Source organism: Channa argus, chromosome 12 (assembly GCF_033026475.1).
Source record: "Channa argus isolate prfri chromosome 12, Channa argus male v1.0, whole genome shotgun sequence".
In the NCBI taxonomy this organism is placed as follows: Eukaryota; Metazoa; Chordata; class Actinopteri; order Anabantiformes; family Channidae; genus Channa; species Channa argus.
Window position 1 is genome coordinate 10,182,054 of NC_090208.1, and position 24,030 is coordinate 10,206,083.

Here is a 24,030-nt window from a genome sequence, read left to right on the forward strand (position 1 = left end):
GAGCCAATCATGCTACTTCATTTCCCCTCTCTTCAAATCACTCATGTCTTCTACCTACCAGTTACTCCTGCCTGCAGTTATGCACTAACAATAAACAAAGAAAAGAACTATTTAAAAAGTAATCCCCAACCAGTTTGACCTGCAAGTGAACCCGGAGTGACGTCGCATTTCTCTTAAGACCAGCACATTTCTCTTAAATTAATAAATAATTATATAAAATTAATGATTCAAGTTTCTGTTGTACTCCAGAAACAATAACACAAAAAGCAATAAAACATTAATTAGGTTATATAATGTTTAACAGGTGTGTGAAGTATCTAAAACAACCATTTCGTTGGTGTCTTGCGGGTAAGATTATCAGTGCTGGCAACATCGCCGTGATTTAGCTCTTATTCCATCCAAGCACCATAACCATTAAGATTCAGTTGCTGGCTTTCAGGACCAGTCAATAATGTTGCAGCGAAAAAAGAAAAAAAAAAAAAAAACGCTCCATCAATACTAAACCCCCAGCAACTGCCAACTACACCCCCCCCCCCACTTCTCTCCATCTCCCAGTCTCTTCTGCAGTCACTTCAGGACTCAAAGAGTGAAAACTGCTAAATCACTGCAGCTGTGTTTTCATTTAGCACAGCATCCCTGTCAGCTCTCCAGTGTCCGTGCCACTTTGTGATTTCGTTGAGGAGGTGCAGGGGTCAGAGGTGTGATGGACAGACGGTCAGTGCCTGACACTTAACCAACAGCCTGACTTGAGAGCGAGGTGAAAAAAAGAGGGATGGGTGGCATCTTGAGGCTGGACTGAGCATTATTCATGTGTTGATTATCCTGACTCAGCTACAATTTCGATTTACTTCTAGCGGAGGAGTTTTTCCTTTCCTGTTTGTGTTGCCTCATAGATATTCTCCGCCTACTCCTTTCCGATGGGAGGTGCACTTCTCCCCCACACGGAGAAGTCTCATTGGCTAATCTGGCCTACTCCCAATGCCAGATTGATGGGACCTGCTGATGCCTCCTCCCTCCCCTTTAGGATTTATGTGCCCACTCGACTGGCCATCAATCACGGACATGCTCAGTGGGCTCCCAGCTCTGACAAGAAGCTAAGAGCAGAGCAATTCATTACAGAGGCTTTGATTTTACCACTGAACTCCGCCCACATGACCTATTCAAAGAGCATCGACAGGACTACATTGGCTAGCTCTGCCTGGAAAGGTGCAACTGTGGGGAGGTGGACAGAGTTAAGAAAATGACAGATAAATCAAAATGGGATCCGAGTAACAGCATCACGACAATGTGATGAAGCTTTAATGGTAAAGAGCGTGAGCTTGAAGGATGCATGAAGGATTTGCTTGTTTGTTTTCCTGATATTATGTGTGTGTTATAAGCCAAAGATCTCATCACTCAAAGGTGCCTCAATTTAAAGCGGACAGTAAATGATGACAGGGATAAAGACTGCTGCTAGATAAGATGTTTCCGAGTGTCTGAATGCAGTCACTTCTAAATACACACAGAGTCATTTTCTTTCTGATGACCACAGTTGGTGTCAGATGTATATCAACTGAAGGCCGTATCATTTCTGAAACCCTGAGCTTGAGAAGTGCAAATGATTTGCCAGCCAATTCACTGCCAAACTAAAAACAACATGCAAATGACATGACTTTGTTTGTTTGTTTGTATTGTGTTGACTGAAAGCCCCAGGAAGATTAGTTGGCACGGAACAAATAGGGGCCTAATAATAAACAAGAAACCAGACAAGCACACTGCCTCCCTGTTCCTCGACTGTACTTACTGCACAGAGAAGATGGCATGGAGGCAACAAATGGGAAAAAGACTAAAACAAATACAAACACAGCTGCAAACTGGCTAAAAGAATACCAAAAAAAAAAAAAAAAAGGGGGGGGGGGGCAGCCCTCGCTCCCCTCACACAAGCAGCACCACAGTGCAATGCTCGGTTGTGGCATTTATCACGAGATCACCATTGCGCTTCTCTTCCCATTTCCATTTCCTGTGCCTTACTCACCACCGCCCCCACTACCCCTCCTCTCCATCCAACACGCCCCAACAGCCAAAGCAGATCCTGTCCGTTCTCCTGAGAAAAGTGCTGACTCATTACAAAGAGGCCAGCCTATTTTGTTGCGTGGGCACCGGTGTGCAGCATAGGGGACCACCAGGTGCCAAGTTGACCCAGTACCAGGTCACTTCATTTAACACCAGCTCCATCCCTGACTAGACTCGACTGAAACAAGTGCAACACAGTGACTAAAATATTGTATATTGTTGATATGAAGTAGAACGGTTCTTGGATAAACTGCACGCACTGTTTAAGGGTGAAAAATGTAACGATGCCAAACCTGAAATTTACCTTAATGAGCCAAAATCCAACAATCCAACACTGCATTCGATATCCAAAATATTTAACAAGGAATTACATTATTACAAATATTATCTATTCTTAAATGATAGCAAAACAATTTAAATGGTATTGCAATCGCCAGGTGTTACATTTGTCAAATGCCAGATTGTTATATACACAATAAAATATTTTGATTGTCCCAGCAACATACAGCTCACATTATTGTTTACAATTTCTGATCACGCCCTAAAACATAAGCTCCCTAATTTTAAGTTTGTTTTAACAAACATTTTTGGAAAACCAGTGCTTGAACAGAAAGAAGACATTTTATGCAAAAAAAAAAACATGTTTAACTATTGCTCACAGGAAACGGCTTTATTAAAGGATCCATTCTATTGCGGGGTCCCAGTGAGCCATGTCGTGTCAGCTGGCACACAATGCCACAGCCCTGAAACTCCCAAAACTGAATGAGGCCATTTGCTGTGTTATTAATTACCTCAGAGCTTTTGATGTTGATATGATTTATGATGAGGTGAAAAAACTATTTGGTATGGCGCAATTCTGTCGTTAAATTTTGCATAGATCTGAGACCCAAAGTAATTCTCCAACCCAGAGCCACCTGCCCTGAGGCAAGCCATAAATATGAAACTGGGTACAAGCCACAGAAGATTGATAATGATAGATTCCTTATTCTTACCTTTGTTGTTGTAGACATCTAGGTAGTTGGGTGCTGAGAAAATTGTTATAAGGGACGGGAAGCCAGTGGTCTGACTCTTTCTGTACATGCGATATCTGGTAATAATGTGAAGGGGAGAAATAAGGATTAGTGACATTACATCAGTATCATTAAAACATTTCATCTCTGGATTGCTCATTGGAGTTCACCCCTCAGGATATGATTAGCCGTGGCTGTGTTCATAGCCTCATGTTTTCACCGTGACTGTGTTTGTCTTGTAAACTGATGCATTAGCAAAGGGGGCGCTGTGCATAGCCTCAGGAGGCCGTGTCACAGGTGAAACATATCCTTATGTGGCGACTGCGCTGAACTAACTTCAGCGAATTCCCAGTGAATGTCTGTGCTATGTTTGGTAGTGTGGATACTCTTTAAATGGAAGCTTTTGTGGATTTGTTGCTTCTTTTTTTTTTTTTGGTATCAATTACACTGAAAACACAAACTCTGTAACATTATTACATGTGCGGCTTAAGGTGGCTAGGGGCGAAAGCCTCATCTGAGACGTGGCAAGGTGTCTCATGTGACCATGGCGTGGGAGCACAATGGTAAACAACTGTGAGCTGTGCCACCCACCACCTTAACCTCGCTTAGAGGGAGATCAGCTCGACACATCCGCCCACCTGCCGTTTTAAAAACCAAACTTTGCAAACAGGTTTTCCTGAGACTTTTTGGAAATCTAGCACTGTTTTGACTACATTTCATATTAAAAAAGAAAAACAAAACAGCTTAATAATGTACAGGTGGTGCAACTGGTGTGCAGGCAGGGATGTCCCTGACTGTGCGTTAACTCAACCTCAGGAAATCAGTAACATATTGACAAGACCTGAATGGATTACAACTGTCATGTCACACCTGGCCAGCTCACTCATCACGCCGGATCCATTTTCATTTCTTGGATTAACACGGCTTTCCTCAAAAGTTCAGGCTGCAGCAAGCCTGTTCTCTAGACAGGCTTGAGCAAACCACCGGAGCACCTGGAAAGCTTTATATTTAATGCCCTGAATCACTCTGCTGTGTGATAGTGTGATGGGGGAAGAGGAAAATGCCACAACACTCACCCAGCATCCTGCGCTTCATGGGCCCGGATGATAGATAATAAGTTATTGTGTTGTAGAAAGTCGCAGACTGCAGGGTAGCTGTTGAATAACGAGACAAACATTTGCTTTACTCATGCATAAAAAATATCCCCGAAAGATCAAGAAGAACAATCGATGAAAATAACTGAATAAGTCATGGGTGTTATTGATTGGGCTCAGATGAACAGTGGCTGTACAACACTTTCAAGTTCCAGCTAAATTTGCTCTAAAACTAACTGCAGCTAATAACGAGTAGAGGCTTTTAAATTAATTGTGGCTTCCAACGTGAATTTTAACACAGGCTCTTAAATTTCCCAAAAGCCATAATTTCTGTGAGCAAATGTGTGATGACACCCAATCTAAATAATAACCCATAATATGCTTAACATTTAACCACGCTTTTATACTCTTAAGAGGTGTTATCCTTCGCAAAGAGTGCATTTTACTTTAGACTAAAACTCAAAAAATGTCAAGTCTGACACATGATTCATAGCAGATGGTTTCTTAAAGGGGAAAAATGATTTCTTAGAGCTCGTTTTACGCTCATGCTGATCTATTCAGTCTGTGAGCAGAGAGAACAAGAATCTTACAGCCAACTATCAAACTGCATTTTTCCATTCTACAACCTTTCATCCTCTAGCTACAGCTTTCACTGAAAAAGTCCTTTTCTCACAAGACAAACACCGCCAGTATTTATTAGTCAAAATCGTTTCGCAAGTTGCTATTAAAAAACCTGAAATCCAAGTCTGTGTTTGCGAATCCTGGGATGCTATGTAGTGATCGGTGAGTGACGGCTTGTGATGAATGACACTTTGGCATTACATCTGAAAAACTTTGATTGAAGATGTTGTGCTTGATTAACACAACAGTCATTTTACAGCTGTTGCAGTAATGAGCATTTCACAGCCTTGTCTGCAAACAGATAAATCTACCGAGGGCAACTCCATCAAAATGTGCAATGTGACACGACCACCCCTGTAATTAGTTGTATCTGTGACAGTCATTTTTTTTTTTTTGTCTATGTTGTTGTAAACAGAACTTGTAAATGGCATAAACGACCCCAACATATCTTCACCGAAGTAATATCATGTGCTTGTTCAAAACACAGACTGTGATTTTGAGCTAAGTTCTGTAATCTTAGCTCGACGCCCCTGCAAAAATCAGAGCACAACAATGAAGAAACACCCACATGGTGCAATCAAAACCAAACTATACATTTTAGCCCTGGGTCTTACAGCAAAACCAGGAGATTTGTTTTATGTTCTTTCAGCAACTGCAGACCCTCTCCGTAGTTCACAATACAATGTTGAGGATTTTAAACCTTTGCTATTAGAGCAGCTTTACTTTTTTTCTCAATGTAAAGTCCTTTGAGGCAGTAATGGCATAAAGCGTTATACAAGTTAATTAACTTTATTTCTCAGGTTTGCTTTTGCATCGTCTTGTTCTGGCTGCTTATCAGATACCACGCTTGGTGCAGAGGTAGATCATTTCAAATTTAAACTGTGGGAAAATCCATCACAGGAAACTGAAATCGAAAAAGTTCATTAAAGTCCATTAACAGTCTCAGTGCATGCAGACATGAGAACACACAATAGGCATTTGCTGGAAGGGATGTGGAAAGCAAATTATGTATGTATGTATGTATTTCTTTTTGTTTGTTTTTTTTTGGAGGAGGGAGAAATTAGTAATAAATGTTTTATTTCTCACTTGATTTCCTGCAGCAGATGTAGGTATAATACCATATGGAGTCGTTTGGTAGACAAGATACATTTTGGCCTGGTTTGGGTTTTTTGGCAGTTTGCATTTTGGGTTAAGAGCAGCTCCCATCTGTCCGACAACAGGGCACAGATATTTATGAGCTCCTTTGACAGCATGAGGAGTTCAAGAAAACGACTTCACTGAGAGAAATGAAAGCGGCACTACATTACAATCGAAGCTTTAAGGTCAATTTGTTATTAGGTTGGATTGACATCTATGATAAAATATGTAAGAAATAATTAAATAAAAATAAAAATAATCACTTTAGGCTCATTAATCTAAAATGCTGATGAGCAGATGCTCAAATGAAAGCAGCCATAGTTGAAATATGCACAATTTCATGCTTGAATTGCATTTGTAAGAATGTTACGAGGCACGAGTGGGAAATGTTGGTCGTTGCTGCAAGACAGAAGCGACAAAAAAAGCTGATGGTTTTAAAAGGAGGGGTTTGGATGAATGGCTCTGTCCCTCAGCCTGGCTTAAACTGTCTCATAAATCCTGAATGCCAGTGTGATGCCAATTAGCGACCCTCTCCTGGGCAGATGAAGTGGAGAACAGTGTTAAAAACAAGACCCCAGAAGAATTTTGACCAAATGGCAGAAGGTTAACCAAGATCAAGGACATGAACACGTGATCGTGAGCGCAATCTTGAAATAAAAAGGGCACCAGCACGTCAGGTTAGCCTCTCATCAGTAGTGGGCAAAATAATTTGAATGAAGGAGCAGTGGAGGATCTGCAGCCTACAGTAACAAAAGATGATCAGTCAAAATATCCCCTCACAAATACACAACAGCAGTACTGGGAGTTCATCTCATAGCGTGGAAAAAGGAGAAACAAATGCATATGACAGGCCTTGGGACATTTCTTACTACTTCACCAGGTCCTAGCGAGCATCGCTCAGGTGGTAATGAGGGGAGGGAGCGTCGAGCACATTGAGACACAGGACTGCACCTCGGTGTAATGTGCCAGTTCATTACATTTTGTGAAAGCGCGAGCTGTCTGCTCCGAGCATTTCCTCTGTTTGTTCAGTTACCCAGCTCAATTGGAGGTAATGCGGGTTACATAAATAGTGGCGATGGTCTGAGGAGGAGTCTTTGGGACTGCTCTCATGCACGCCATGTCCTCAACTGCTCTCCTCCACACAGCGGTAAGAAAAACGCTAAGAGATGAGAAATGGAAACTTGGCAGCAGAGTGTTTTTAATATATCATCTCTTTGAAAACATGATGGTTGTTTTTCCCCTTTGTTTTTTGTTTTTTTTATGACATTTGTTGATGATTACCTGCCTTTACAGTATGTCCAAATATTCTGTCCTGGAAAATGTTCATTGTATTGAAAAGCGCTCAAAATCAATAATGTTTCCACATATGGTTCATCCAAAACTAAATCAGCAGATGGTGTATTTTTCCTCAAAGCAGCACTAAATCAGAATGCAAGCCTTTTGAAATACAGTTACCAAGATTAGGTTTTAAATCCAGTGATCCAATATAAAGTGCACGTTTAATATGGAAGCTATCTCAAATTGAAAAAAGCTGTTTTTTTTTTTTTCAGGTTGGAAAACATCCCATTCCTCCAGTTATAAGAGACAACAACTCACCTGTAAAAGTAGGAACAGCCTCGCACTGTGTTGTGTGTGAAATGCTCTTGGCTCTTCTCATTCCCAAAATCTTCCAGGGGGTCAGACCATAGCAAATCACACATCGGCCCGTACGCTGGGGGCTCTTTGAATCTGTCTAGCTGTGGACGAGAATGTGATGCACATCAATTGTCCATACCACTGCTTCTTCCACACATGAGCTACATTTGCTGCTGCCTCCGCCATGATCCTAATTAAATCAACAGCTTTAGAGATGCAAATTCCACTCAAGGTAGAACAGAGTGGAATTTCTTACAAGCCACGATATATATGTGACATGTTAAAAGCAGTCCTCATCTTTCAGTGCCTACAAGGCCTTTTTCAGACAGACATGAAAACCTCAATGGCAGCAATTCTTTTGAAGAAATGAACATTAACAACTTTACTCTCACATAGCTCTTTCTCAAACAAAAGCTGGTGGATTACTGGATGGGCATGATGGACACTTCAACAGAGCAAATTCTATTATGCATTCCCTCTGATTGCTACCCCAAAATCCATTTCAAATTACTGAATTAGTTTGAAAGCAGGGTCCGACTCTTGAACATTTCTTAATCAGAGGGGACAGACCAGACCGGTGCCTACAATACCCTGTTTCCAAGTCCTGAGGAGCATTCGAAACACATCTGGTAGTATCACTTTATGCATTGCAAGTAAGGTTGCTATTTACACATCACATCAAGCTCAAAAGAATACAGATTTGTATTAACTCTGAATGAACACGGAAAATACATGCGGACAGGTAGCTTCGATTTGAAACAAACGGTGCGTGTTTTTACAGCCATTAACAGCCGCCTGCTGTTAAACATACACACAGACTGTAGCTGCATGAAATTACAGCGACTATTGTCTCAAATCAGACACATACTTTCCTGATGTCGTCAAGATTTGTGATTTCTGGAGACAGCCCTCCGTGTACACACAGGAACTGCTGGTTCATAAGTGCAGCCAGGGGAAGACAGTCAAAGGCGTCCATACATGCGTCATACACCCTCTCTGAATACTTAATTCTACCTGTCATGGGAGGAAAACAGGGCAGGGAAAGAAGAGCATGCCAAGTCAAACAACACGGCTTTAATACATTGGACCAGTATGCTTGTCTGGGATGGAAACGTTTTTCAAAAGTGCCAAAAGGCTTCCCATCCATGTTTTAAAAACAGCTAAATTTCACAGGGCTTTTCTGTGTTTTTTCCCCCCTCACTCCGTCTGCATCCAACAGAAATAGTTCTGACATGTGTAAATATCAAGAAGGTCAAACCTCTGACTGAATCCTGCAGCAGCCCAGAGGGCACTTTTAAGTGAGCGTTTGAGGTCAGTGACTGAATTGGATGCATAATAAACAGCTTTTATAAAGAATAACTCGATTCTCCTTCCAGTCTGTACATAGCCTCCCAGACTTGGACTCAATTTAGATCAAAGATTAAAAAAAAAACAAAACAGAAAGTGTAAAAGCATTACTTACATTCCTGCTTAAATGTGAAATACTCTGTTAAATGTCTACATTCATGATTCCCACGCAGCAAAAACAGTGTTTTGGGGTAAAGGATCTTTAAGGCCCACAAGTACAGCACACACTGAAACAGAAAGAAGAAAAAAAAAAAAGGCACAAGAACAGTTAGCTTTTCATCCTCTGAAAACTTAAAACAAGTCAGACTTTGTCGTTTTCAAAGAGTGGCACAAAACACAAGGCTCTCTGCTTATGATCAAACATTCATGTGGTACATTTCGTGGCACATTTCGCGCTCGCAGGAAGAGATGACAAATATACACGGGGACCATCGGAGGACCTGCTCAACACACTCCATTAAAGTATGTTTTATTAATAACAGTATAATGCTTCACACAATAAGATGGCAGTCCTGATTAAATGCGTGTATTTTGCTTCATATTAAAAACTCTCTCTGTAGGAGCCTAAGCTACACTGTGACATTTGCTATCCAGGCTACATTTGAAGTTATTACAGAAGCCTATTACCACTCCCAATATCTGCAGCCTGATTCAATCTATGCTCAAAGAAAGCTATTAATAAACACAGCTTCAGACGGCCACATGGTGTGTGTCACACTTGATTAGGCCCTTGTGAGGACAAAAAAGAATGCACAGACTCACTTCAATACTGAAATACCCTCTGTCAACATAGTCCCCCAGGAAAAGATAGCGAGTGGATGCTGGTGATCCTCCTACTTCAAACAGCTTCATCAGGTCGAAAAACTGCCCGTGGATGTCTCCACACACTAGGATGAAGAAGAGAGAGGAGCAAAAGCACATGAGGATCAGGAGTTCTTTTGTTATTTTTGTATTTTCCATTTTCCAGATGGCAACAGATATTATACATGATATTCTAGTAAACCTAGACCACAGAGGATGTTGTTGTATCCTGAACCAGTGAAAAGCCTACTTCACTGGCCATACTGGGCCACTTTTTTTTCTGAAACCTTGCTATATCATTCATAATTTATGTTCTTAAATACGGTGAAATGTGCTTGTATAAACAGCACATTTGTAACTGGAAAAACAATTGTTAGTGCAACCCAGACTTACTCCAGAAAAGAATGCAAATTTGTTCCAAATAGGACAAATACGAGGAGCTTTTTCTTAACACATAAATGAGGAGGTGATCCTGAATCTGAGAAAAACTGCAAATCACTGTCTGTACAAGCCATTTCTATTGCGGGGGCTACACGTTAGAAGTGAAATGAAATCCAGTTAGTTCTTATATATCGTGATTGTGACACTGCAGAGACCATCCATCAAACGTCTTCCCACAAGCCCAAACTTCAGCACACATTATTTTGTGAAGGGAATCACAAGCGATTGCGTGTTCACCCCTATCTTTTCCGCCACAAACTCTTTCAGCTCCCTTTTGACCTTGAGGTGTTTCCATTGGCCAGTAAGACCTATTTGGAAAACACCTATCCATGCCAATTACGTTGAAGGTTGAATGGCTGAAACCAGCTGTATGCTCATTGATGGCCTTCAGCTGTATCCACATCTAAATGTCTTTTTAAGTTAGCTGTGATTACAATTCTGGCCTGCCACAGTAATCTACAGTGAATGCTTCAGTGAAATGTTCAGCTTATTAAGGACATTATTCCTTCCATTCAAGTTGTTTAATATCTTTTATACTTTATATGATATTCAGCTTTTTTCTGCTTTTTTTTTCCTCAATCAAATGAATTGGGAAAATCTTCAGCTTTGTCTCTTTCAGCTTTAACTAGTCCGGCATACTTGAGCCTAGAAAGACCATTCAAACTTTCAGCAAGGCACATGCCCTTCAGCTATTAGTCTTCCATTCAGCTTTTTAATATCTTTTACAGTTTTTGAGTTATCGCAGTTTTCGTTTGCTGAATTTTTAACTTCTCCATTAGTGTGGAAAGCGGAATGTTGGCCCAGCTGGACTGGGTGACATCACACGCGGTCCAACTTCTCAGCTTCAACTGCTTTCTTTTTCTTCTTTTCTTCAGTCGATGTAGGTGTTTTTGTGTTCTTTTGGGAAATTTAACCCTCGTGGTGATGGGACGTAGTGATGGTTCTGTAAGTGGCAAGAAGCAGAGAGAGTGGCATCTAAAACACCCGTCAGAGCCTATTATAAGATTCTCCTCAAATCACAAATGGGGGCTGTTTTATAATCGTCACCATGGCTTCACTTTATTGACTATCTTCAAATAAAGTGCATTACCTTGTTCTGTAAAGCCTTCTGCCACTCACAGTTTTTACATTTTTTCAATACGACAAATGCTTTTTACATTTTCTACATTTTACGAGGCAAAGTCTGAGCAGTTTCCAGCCTGTTTTCAGCAACAGTGAGTGAGTCAGCAGGACGGCAGCAGTTGTAGTCATGGTAACGAACACAGCTGAATCAGGTCATGTGATCAGCCTCAGAACTGTGTCCAAACACTTTACCTGACAGTTTTTCTCCCTCATTTCCTCTGAAATTGCCTTTTCTACTTTTTCTTCTGGTTTTTGAGTTAAACTTTGCACTGGGCTATTACATTTCTACAGGTTCCAGGATTTTTTTGCAACTATTTCATGTTTCAGCTTCTTGAGGTAAAACAGTTGACCTTCAATTCCCATATTCTATAACCACCAAATGCATATTTTCTCCATCTTTCAAATGTTGTTACATTTACATAGTATACAGTTCAGGTATTCCAGCAAAAGCAATTTTTTAAATTGTTCACCTTCAATCCAGCTTTCAAGCAAAAGCAAAATTTTCAGTCTATTTCAGCAAAAGCAAACATATCAGGTATTTCAACAAAAACAGTTCAGCTTTTTCCAGCTTTGCTTGGAAAATTCTTTCAGGACTGAAGCATTCACAGTGCATTTTCTTTATGGAAATGCTCTTTCTAGTTACCAAAAGATGATTATTAAGGACATTTGGCCCCGTTTTTTTAATGGAACAGTGTCATTCCAAGTCAACTATGTCCCAGAAAACTCATTTTCCTTAAAATTTTTTTCACTATAAACAAAACAAGAAAACTTGGGAAATTCACAAAATATTAGTATTTTTTCTATGACTTTATGTAGTAGAAGATGGGTAGACTGTTTGAAAAGGAAAAACTGCACCAGGCTTCAGCTAAAAAACAGGTCTGACAGAGGTCAGGACTCATCCTGATTATAGTCACCATGTTCCAAATGCCCTTTCATCTTCATTGGTCTTTGTTAAAACCAGGCTAGAATACAACTTTTCTTCTCTTTCTTCTTTTTCAGCTCTGCAGCGGTTGCCCTGGCCTGTTATTATCAGACCAATTTACATGTTATGCTGTACAATTTAGTAGCCTGACCAAGCTTGAATCAGTTGCGACTTCTATAGCAATGCTTTGAATTTTCTGTTAAATACTGAGTTTATATGCTGATTGCCTTTCCTTAATGAAACTCATTTTATTTCATTTAATTTAAAGCTGCAATATGCAACCATTGGCAATCAGTCAGTCACACTCAAAATCAATCTACTCCAATCTTCACAATCTGCAGAGCTGCCAAGCTGTTCGATGAGACTGGGTCAGGAAGCAATTGGCAGGTTGTATTATATGTTTGGAACATATTTCTACGAATATACTTTGAGAAAAAAAGTTGCTTACTATAGCTTTAAACTCAAGTTAATTTTCATTAGAATTGCACAGAGGTTATTACTGTTTTCTTGCAGCAAAGAAAACTTTTAGGTTAGAATCCCCTGATGTGCCAAACAGATGGAAACACACTTAATACGTGTTAGGTCGATCTTGCACGCTAATGCTAGACTACAGGGGAATCTAAATAAAAATATAAAAGAATACCTGATGGTAAGGTCTAATTTAGTTTGGTTTAGGTGAGGGCCGATTGCTGGAGAGACCTGGCAGGATTTCAGACTTGCTGCAGAAATTGCAGCATTTTGTCTACAGCATATTAAAGAATGAAATCAAAAAAAAAAAAAAAACAAGTCCCAGACTGATCCTTGAATTTGACTGACAGTTTCAGCTTTAGCCCTTATTGGCAAGAGTTGCCAAATCCCATCCTCTCTCCAATCAAACATTTCTATTGGCATCTTTAAGTAAACTGCTCTCATTCTTCATCCATAGATGTTTTTGTTCTTCTGGTTTCACAACAGCCACAAGACAGAAACATCCTCACCATGCCCGCTCATTTTGGACAATGACCTGCTATATTCACACATGGGTTCAATCGGATATTACATGGACTTTGTACTTTTAATGTCCAGTCCAACTGATTATGATAACAGCTCCTCCAGATAATGACTAGATAATCTCAAGGTTGCAGTGCATGTCTGAAGTATGTTTAACAGTAAAAGGCTGGTCGATGCCATCTAACTCAAGGTGCATCGGATAAACAAAAACCCATTTCTTTTGTTTCTTTTCTGACAAAGCGTTTCTACTACAGTAAACACATTTAAAGAGCCTCTTTCTTCACCTGAGAGCTGCAATAAATACACAACACCAAGATAACAATCAGCAATATTTGCTGTGAATAATAGGGCCAAGGGCAGCAATGATAAGCATGGCATCCGATTCATCTCTTCTTCAAGAAATCAGCTAATCAAGTAATTAACAACTAGGTAAAAAGACTGAAATCTATTATGAAAAGGACACAGACTTTCTTTTCATGAGGCTGTTGTGGCTTTATAAATTTTAGAGCCTGTAGAAGACAAAAATCTTTAAGGGAGATACCCAATTAGTGGGAGCTGGAGGACAGAGCTGGAGAGCAATTATCTCAAGTTACGAGCCTCGTGAGACACCTCTGTGAATCAGCTCTCCCTGACTGTATCGTAAACCTTCGCTTTACCATATGTCTTGAATGAAAAGCACGGTGAGCAACAGTTTAAATCCACAGTAGGGACTAACTTCAAAAAAGAGCCCCGTGTCTGATTTCTGACGGTGTCCGTGACCTTTCTTGCAATCAAGTCATATCTACCACAAATATAAAGCTCTAGTCAGTTTTTAGATTGGTTGTGTGGTTCCTGGAAATTAACTTTAATGGAACAAAAATGGCTTAATCAGTGATAGAGGAAATAGAACTTCAATTGTAGCTACTGTATTATTTATGCCAATCAGCCACAACATTCAAACCACAGATGAATAACATTGATTATTTTATTACAATGCCAAGGGGTGGGATATATTAGGGAGTGAGTGAACAGTCAGCTCTTAAAGTGAATGTACTGGAAGCAAGGAAATTGGGCAAGCCTGAGGAACTGAGTCCAAATGCCCAAAACCTGATGACTCGATGACTGGCTCAGAGCCAAGGGCAGATCTAGACATTTTTTATTTGAGTGGCAAGACTGGGGCACATAATCAAATCGGAGTGGCTCAATCGAAAAATTATATAAAGGGTTTAAATTTGAATTTAAAACCCTTTTCAGGTACTATATAATAAACTGTGTATTATTAATAATGTTTCTAAAGTGTTGATTTAGTGTTTGGAAACAGGTAAAAACCAAACCCTCCCAGGGACAAACTGCTTGGTTGCAACTCCTAAACAAAATTTCATGTGACAATATATGAAAACAAATAATTACATTATGAAATGTATTTCAGCCTCAGATTTGACCAGTTACCTTGTGCTTAAAGTTGTACAGCTGATACCTGGATGGCCAATCCGATTTTGGTGCCAGTGCCACACCTGCAGTAGTCACTAATTACAAAAAGTGGTCGAAAAATGCTGATGCTGACCTCTGTCCCTTTGCATATGAGCCTCACAAATGGGCCATGAAAAAAAGAAGAAGGTCTTGAATAAGAATTGCATTTTCATGGAGTACAAATACATGGAGTTCTTTCACCTGGGAAGGAGATGGCACCAGATGCACTATGGGAGTCTAAAACATGTAAGTTCGTGCTCACACTAAGCATTATCAGGATGCATTGCCTAATTCCTAAAAACCAAACAAACAAGCAACCAGTAAAGGAAGAGATCTGTTTAATTTATTAATGAGAAAGAAATTAAATAAAACCAGTTTTGGTGCATACTCGCCCCAGTGAAGCTTTAAAATTTATGATTAATATTCTATCTAACCTAAAAAAAAAAGAAAACCTTGTAAAAAAAGCACAACTAGGAAATACAAATGAATGCAAATGGCAACACATTTTTTTCAACCACTGCCTATGTTACCAGGGAGGAATTACTAAAACAAACCTAAGCTCCTGCAGACCCGATACAAGGACCTCTCGAGCATCACCAATGGCAACAATGCAATGCATCTATTGTGGAACAAAGACACAGATGTCATGGGCATCCACATCCTCAGTTCTAAACACATTCACATTAAACTGTGCTCTGGAGTACAATACTGTCTGAAGGGATGACCAGCAAGAGAGCAATATTTGTGAATATCCAGTCCAGTAGTTTGGCACTGACACACCAGCAAGCTTTTTCTAAACCCGAGTCTTCACAGGCACATCAACAATATTTTTATGTTTTTAGACGTCACCACAGCAGGGGGGCATCCAGTGAGCCAATAAGAGGCTGCAATTTCACCTGAAGTGCACGTCAAATACGCTGTGTGTGGGAAGCTTGCACTTCCAGCTGACCTTTTGGAAAGCTGTCACTTGGCGTCGAAGAAAACAGCGGGGTGACACAGCGATTGCGAGAGTTCAATTACTGGCCGAAAAGACCCAAGGTGACGGTCACTGTGAACCGCAGTCCCCTTATCTGTGCGAGCATGGATGACGCCGCTCGATGCAAATCGAACAGAGGCGCTGCAATGGCTCACTCATACAGCTCCGGGCTCTGCTTTATCACAGCAAACACACAATCTAGCCATCGCTCTGCTCCAGTACACCTACAGACATGCTTTGCCTCCCCTCCTCTTGCCACACAACACACAAAAATGAGGTGATAAGCAAAGCCCACATAAGAAGAGCAGGTGGGAGTACATTATCTGGAGTGAGAAACAATTCGTTCTGGCCATCTATTGCTTGTGCACTAAAGTGATCTTCCTGAGTAGCAGCATATCAGTGGGCAGCAGCTATTGAGTGGGTGGTGGGCATTACACAACCTGGCTTCAGAACCTACACAGGCCACTCCAAAGGCCATGCTCATTGAGCATGGCCACGCTGAGCCAAACTGTTGCCAGATCATGTTTTGATTGAGATTGGATCATAACAATTCTCCCGGTTTTATGGTGGCACCCTGAGGACTCACTTCCTGCAGAGCATGTATTTATGCACAGGAGGAGGTGGAGCCTGCAATCTGTTAATCTGTGCGTAATGTTTAAGAAGGGGCTGTCACCAGTACGGTAGCAATAAAAAATGTTACAATGTCCTGAGTCAGGCTTTGTCCAGCCCAAATAATAAAAACAGCGCAGGAGGCAGAGTTTGTTGGGGCGGGGGTGTTGTTTTATGTACTGGTGACACAATGAAACACGACCTAGGAAATACAGATGGATGAATTGAGTGCGTGTGTTTAAAAGGCTTATTACCTGCCAAAACACAGCAAAGCGGCTTGTAATACTCAAAGTCCAAGCTGCACAACTCTTTGGTCATAATGATCTCAAGATAAAAAGAAATAATAAAAACAGAAAAACGGCATCCACATTACAAGGTAATCCACCTGGATTGCACCATATAATGCTCGTGCCTGGTTAACAGGGTCCTGCCAAAGAACAACGTGATGTGCTGCAGGAAAAGTTAAAACAGGTCCAATTTGTTTTTCGCAGGTTTCTGTGTCATTTTGCCAGAGTGCACCATTGCACCGATCCCTGCTGAGCTACCCCACTGAAATTAATGGGCAATGCTGCATCTTTTTAACACACAGCGAAAATCTGTCCTAAAGTTTCAAAGGTTAAACTAACTTCACAACTTCACCTCCTAGTGTTGGATCCCTTTATACCGTTTTGTACCGCTAAAAATTAAAGTTAAAAAAGATGCTCAATTCCAATTTCTGAAATGAATCTGATCTTTTTAAGCTGATGGTTCACATCACATTTTTATAGCAAATGTTTCTAGCCACAGTAATAAGACTATTTCAGTTCTAAACCCTAACTTAAGTAAAAATGTAATTATAAGTATAGGCCACCGGCTCATAATGGGGAGAACAGGATTTGTATTAAGGTCAAATTGCACATTTTCTCAAAAGTCGTACATAACATAAATTGATAGAAATGTATTTAAGAATTGTAAACCCACTTAGTTTTCAAAGAGACATTACCAGAAAGAGATCTGTCTCTGTGCTCAAACACTGGCTGTAATCTTCAACAAGGTCTTTGGAAAAACACTGTTAAATTGTGAAATGAAAATTCCACAACCAATATCACCTACTGCCACAATTTCATAACTATATCAAATTTTGTGCCCTGCAGTCATGTCAAAAAAGGGAAGGAAACGAAGTTTAATTATAGCTTCTACTCTGCTGCATTCATTCAACAAGTTGTGAAAAGTAAACCATTGTGTTGTAGTGTATTAGAGACCAAGCTGCAGCACTTGCCCTGCAAACAGGTGTATGAACAGCGCAAAGGCCTGCTGCTGCCTGGTGATGTGACAGTAGGAGCTCTGCTGATCGGTGACTTGTGCGAAGGCCATGGAAGCAGCTTGTACTCTGTGGCCTATGCCAGCTCTGTTCATCCCCCACACCCCTCCCTCCATAAAAAAAAAAAAAAACCCCACCTGCCATCTGGCCAAACCAGGAAGTGACTATGTGAATGTGAGAAGCAGAGAGCGAAAGACAGCTGACATGTCATGGAACTTTGCATCTATGATAAATATTTACATACTAATTTGCGGACCATGTGTCGTTGCTGGAATTGGATATGCGCTGATGGACAGAGTGAAAGAGAAAGAAGCAGTTTCTGGGCATGGTACAGAAAGATAAAACATGGCAGACAGAGGGAAGAGGAGCACAGAGAGAAACAAAGAAATGTTTATAGCAAATGTTGTGTGAGTTTGGAAGCACGCCTAGGAGGGAAACACAGCAGGATCACAAGCACGCGCAACAGAGAAATCCTTGTTGAAATGAACCAGTGAGTGGGAGAGGGGTTAAGACAGAGGTGTTGTGTGGGAGGCAAAGAAGAGCTTCATTGCTGCGCTTGTGTGCACACACATAGACACAGCTCCTCAGGATCCTCTTGCTTGCACACATAACAGAAGTTGTCCACTGTTCCTATGTAACACAACAAAAGGAGGAGGTTTACTGGCCAATCCATCAAATGAACTGCTAGAAAAAGTTCAAATCCAGCTTGCGGTGGAGCTTTTCATAACAACATGACCAATACGGAAGTTCAGCGTGAGAGTCCGTTTGCCCACAAGAAACCAGATTGTGATCAGGTTCAGGCAGGAAATCAAATGGTGTTTTTACATGTTCTGCAACAGACTGCAATACACGTCATTAGTCAGTAATCTGATCTCTCCCACACCCAGCACCACATTTCATGAGTAACGTCCTGTATTTGAGTTTTTTTAAAAATATAAAATATATCATTTTTACAAATAGCCTATATATATATATATATATATATATATATATATATATATATATAGCCTACTGTCTAACTATGGAAATAAACTTATTTGGTGGTTTTAGTGGTTAAACTTGAAGATCAATACAATTTTGTTTAATCTGAGTCTCATTTTGACTTGTTTGAGTACAACCGTGTTCCTTTCATCTCTCTACATTGCTTTACAGTGACACTTGTCATGCACATTAATCAAAGAAAAGCTGTTCAGAAATGGTAAATAATCCACAGGAGTCTAACAGGATTTTCAATAATCCTTTATTTCTGTGTCTGCAAATGCAAAGACAGAGGCAGCAAATAATGCCCACGATAATCCAAATGTGTTTGGAACTTTTTAAAATCCTCCTCAGTAGTTGGACACGATATCCTCTTATCACAATGGTTTAAGTAAACACTAAAAAGGGGCCATGCAATCATGAATTTAACATGCAAAACCAGCCAGTTTGGACCACGGGAATTAACTCCTATGGGGAAACCATTGCTTGCCACAGATCCCTTGAGTGGGTCTCTGATTACAGCAACATCAAAAAAGCCTCATCAGAAAGTCTAATAGAGGAACAGGGTACTTGACCAGAAAGAACGACAACAATAGATGCAATGGATCTGTGCATATGCATCAGCGAGCCTCCTACTACAGTATGTTCCTCCACAGAGGCGCATGAATGAGCTCAACTTCAGTCGCAGGGCACTTCCAAAACAGAGTAAGTGCACAACTGAAGAAAGAAATATTGTGAAACACATACACAAATGTGACAGAAAAAGTTTCAACTTTACTTGCTTCTCGTCTTTTTTACCATAATGGCTAATAGCTCTGATAAAAAGAAATTAGTCTTATTACCTTTCTTGAGCAATTTAATCAGTAACAATCTCATTAGTTTTTCTGTTAGAGCACATTGTTTATTGCGAGTGACAGAGCGACTCAGCTTTGCCAAATTCGATGAACGAAATTTGAGTGTTTTCTAAAATGAAACACACTGCTGTGGCTAGCTACATGGCCCACGTGTGGCCTGGAGGGACAATGACTCACTTAATTAAGAAAATGAAGTTTTCATACTGCTGTAAGCAAACAGTCCTCGATTAGAAGAGCACAGTGTGTTTCTCTTTCGCCCCATGTACAAGTCGTCTCAAGGGATGTGCAAGAAGGGTAACAAACAGCGCAAATTCTCTTGTCACTTGAATTCATGTCCTGTCAGCAGTCCTTAATGGAACTGTCTTCAGACCATTACATAAATAAACAAGGTGGAAAATGGCTGAATTGCCGATTACTTTTAAAGAGTTGGTACTAAGGCAATGTTTTTCATAAATTTCTGTAATTTAAACAAATGTGACATTTTATTCACCCAAACATGATCAGATTTTTTCTAAATTCTCCTTTACAAATAGCCCAGATTCCTCTCTGTCCTTCACCAGGCTGTTTCGGGAAATTATCGCCATAAAAATCGCTTTTTTTTTAATTTTTTTTTTTATGAGCAGCTAATCTCATTGTCTGGAGGTGTGGTCTACAAGTTCATGATCAGATTTTTTCTAAATTCTCCTTTACAAATAGCCCAGATTCCTCTCTGTCCTTCACCAGGCTGTTTCGGGAAATTATCGCCATAAAAATCGCTTTTTTTTTTTTTTTTTTATGAGCAGCTAATCTCATTGTCTGGAGGTGTGGTCTACAAGTTCACCCCCACCTAATGAGAACACAGCCTAATTGATGACGCATTGGAAACTAAGCCATTGGAAACATAAATAAGAGTAAAAGAGCAGTGTTGAAGCCATCTGTGAGCTGGAGTTTAAACCCTTAATGTTTAAGGGAAGAATGTGCTGTGGCACAACTTAAACTGGATGGTTCAAAACAGTAAGATCAAGTCATTTACAGTCATTTTTCCAGTGTAGCTTAAGGAAGTTAGCCTAGCTTTAGCACAGGTAACATATTGTATTTCTAAAGCTGAGTAACAGAAAGAGACAATATTCACGGCTATTGTTTTAAATGTTCATCAGGCAGCAAGTGTTTGAAACATGCCCCCAACGTCCTGCCTTGCTCTTCACCAGGCTGCTAAGCGAACTCTGTATGGCCTCATTATAGTATTGGGCAGAGGCAGGCTAACTGTCAATTATCAGATTTTATTGATGGGTCATGACATCACTATGGGCACAGTTATAGAGGCGGGATATTCAAACTTTTAAAACCTAAAGAGACCAAGGAGATAAGGAGGAGCGTTTGACAGCACATGACACATGACATCCACCACCGAGCCCGTTCCTTTTGTATTAAAATTAATGTTTTAAAATCCAAAATACAATTCATGACATGGTAGAATAAATTACAACAGCAGTTGATGACAAGGTTTGTGCTAGATTTTAAAGTGGATGTAGGCACAGAGACCATTGTAACATCTCATGAAAAAACTCAAATTTCTCTGTGGCTACTTCCAGCTAATGTGCCACGTGTGCGTCCTGACCTGTCACTGGGGCCTCGATGTCCAGTAGGTTCTTCTCTGCATGCAAGATCGCAGCACCCTCTCCTATGAGCCTCAGAGCCACCCCATCCTCCACGCGGCCCTCCTTGGTGAGGTGGGCTTTCAGCACATCCACTTTAGGCTTCCCATCGCTGTCAAACACCTCTTTAGCCGTCAACCGGTGACTGGGGGGGAACGGGACAGCTGCAAGTGTAAGTAACAGAAAAAACAAGGATCAGTACAGCTGATACACTCTCATCCCATATTTACAGTGTTTTAATATACTTTTCATTGACAAAGAGCTTATGAGCATACGCAGTTAATTCCACATCACTGAGCAAACGGCATTTAAGCTGTTTGATTAGCAGGTACTTTGTACCTTTCCAGGGGATCTGCTCCCTGCAGGAGAGGGTGTTAGTGTTCACTCCCCTGCTTCCAACCCTCCCTCTGAGACAATTTACCAGATTGCTGCTATGATCTGTGAGTCATTCAATTTCCAATATTTATAACAGTCCCACACAGTTTATAGTTTGCCTGGCATTATTCATACTAAAAGAGATTTTGCAGAGATATGGAATATCGGTTGTTTTGTTAACACAAAAAGCCTTTGATATAACGACAAAGTCTAAATAATGAGTAGGTTATCTTGCAGGATTTAGTGTGTAAGAATCTCTACATTTAAACAAACTCTTCAGACGTAATCTTTTGTCTGACACATGTTTACTTATTTGCCAGCCACGATTATTTAAAAGAGAAAAATAATGTATATTTCCGAGAGTTTTTAAGGCATCGTGGAAATTAGACTAACCTATTCCGCATCAAAATTATTGTAAATGTCCATAATTAGCAGCTTATAACTGACAATGTGCTCTCGGCACTTTGTATACAGCAGATGCACTCAAAAGCCCGCATCCGGTTTACATGCATTTTAATTTGACAATGAATTTTAGATAGGAATAGATGGTGCGCACACATGTTCATGCAAAAAGCCCAGTGAGTCTTAGATGGACTTTAATGGAAAGCATGTACTCATGTCACGGCCATTTTAGCAGTTGACGTCAAACAGATAAAAGGGTTCTTTAGCATTTTAAATGTAACAATTATTAAATGTACTTTAAGCGGCCTCCACCTAATCCAAAACCTAGATTTACCGTTTCTTTTTTTTAAAACCCCCTAATGAGAATATTACTTCCTGACAGAAAAGCTACAAAAAGCCTGTAATTAACAACCGCATCCTGTGAACATTTCAATTCAACAGCATCACAGAGACAGCAATAAGAAGACACGCTCTTAATTAATGTCCGCTTGCAGACTTTGCACATAGCAAACAGGTGACTAATGCACTGAGGCAGTAGCAAATACTACTGAGTTGGTGTCTCTGTGTTTGTGTACGTGTTAACGTCCACCCTTCCCAAAGATGACATCAGTGGTAATCAGACCTGCACTTATCTGTGTCCAACTGACAGATAACACCGAGAGCTCAGCTGCAGTAGTTAAAGCTTTCTAACAGCTGTACATTAAAATTACAGATTCCGATTCCATGAACTTTCACCATTGTGACCTGAATATTTTCAGCATTAATATATCTTTGAAGATGTAAGGGCCCCAAAGTAAAGGAAGCAGGTCAAGCTGACTGATGGTAACATTCTTCTTTATGCTTCTTCTGAAATTCGCCACTCGATCCACTTCGATAAACCCCAAAAAAGTGGAACCTCACTGTCATATCTGAGAGTCTTTTTGATGCACCCATATGGAAAGTAGGACTCTTCTACCTTTCTGATATTTATTTGCTATTTACCTGCTATTTTAATGGTCTGTGTGACAGCACAGAAGAACTATGGTATTAAGGTACATGTAATATGGTCATATTATCCGAATACTGCAGTTCTACCATTGTGTGGCTCTTGTGGTTTCCATTTTCCTCTCTTCTTCAAACCACCGACTTTGAGCCTTCAAAACAACCCTTGCTCAAGCCAGTGAAACACCCAGTGCTTAAAAAGAATCTTTGAAAACAGGGTAAGTCTAATGTCTTTACACAGGGATGTGGGGCACTCAAAAAAAAACCATTGGAGAGAGAATTACCCAAGGACCCAGTTCGGCTTTTCCTAAGCATGTGCTTTGCAACTCCAGCAAGAGGCCTGGCCCTGGGGCTTGAACGGCTACAACAACTTGGCCTCTGAGATGTGTGACACATACAGTGTGAAAGCTCATGTGTACTAGTAAGAACCTGTTTCGGGCATTGTTACCTGAACAGTAAGACAAGTCTGTGCTTAACCATGAGAACTGAGTCAAGAATTTGTAACGTAGATCATGAAAAAGCCATTCACAGAAAAGTTGGTACGGTCTTGGTAACGTTTTTTTTAGAAGAGATTGCAATGACTTGAATATCACTTAACACGAAGACAACACAGCGTTTACCTTGGAGCATTTTTCAGTCATGGCGGCAAGAAGATAATAGAGGTTTCACCTGCATGTGCCATTTCTGCACAGCACAAGACTTTTGGTTGGTCATTTCTATGTAAAGGATATATAAAAGTACTTACGTACAAAAAATAAGAAAATTATGTTAAAATATATAAATAAAAATAAGATCCAAACAATAGAAGGTATCAAATAAAACTAATAAACTCAAGTTGGTGCAAACTGCAATTTAAAACAAACCGCTCATTTCCTCATCATGAACACAACGAGCATGACTCATTTCTAGCATTGAAAGCATTTTTCATCATACCATCATTGTATGAAAATTCTCGCACAATAGGCCCATTTTTTGATAATCTCCTAAAGGCCCCCTTGCATCCTGTGCCTGAAGTCTGTTTTCACCAACTGAAGGTGAAGATTTTTCTTTGTTTAGTAAATTCTTTAAATCTTTGAGCTCAGGAAGTCAGGGTACCATGGACAGTCTGATAGATTCTACATATATATAAGTCCCAGCCATGATGTCCTACGTTTGCTATCATCCGTTCTGTCAACCACAGCTTGTGTTTGACCCATAGCCTGTAAACCTGCATCACTGATGCACATGCTAACAGCGGATACCCCTTCTTCTGCATTTTATGTTATCGGTGACTCTAAATTGCCTGAAGGCCTGAATGTAA

The 24,030-nt window shown here is 40.3% G+C and overlaps 1 protein-coding gene across 4 annotated transcripts in view; it reads right to left on the reverse strand.

The window, feature by feature from the left end:
- Positions 1 to 24,030, reverse strand: part of LOC137137247 (protein phosphatase 3 catalytic subunit alpha) — a 68,048-nt gene that overhangs the window by 17,373 nt on the left and 26,645 nt on the right. For all 4 annotated transcript variants that reach the window (XM_067523266.1, XM_067523269.1, XM_067523267.1 and 1 more), the window contains exons 2-8: positions 20,936 to 21,136; positions 9,659 to 9,783; positions 9,012 to 9,123; positions 8,418 to 8,563; positions 7,511 to 7,650; positions 4,139 to 4,216; positions 3,045 to 3,139 (exon numbers count right to left, since the gene is read on the reverse strand). In XM_067523266.1, the coding sequence (XP_067379367.1) occupies positions 3,045 to 3,139; positions 4,139 to 4,216; positions 7,511 to 7,650; positions 8,418 to 8,563; positions 9,012 to 9,123; positions 9,659 to 9,783; positions 20,936 to 21,136 (897 nt within the window). The remainder of the gene's footprint in view (positions 1 to 3,044; positions 3,140 to 4,138; positions 4,217 to 7,510; positions 7,651 to 8,417; positions 8,564 to 9,011; positions 9,124 to 9,658; positions 9,784 to 20,935; positions 21,137 to 24,030) is intronic.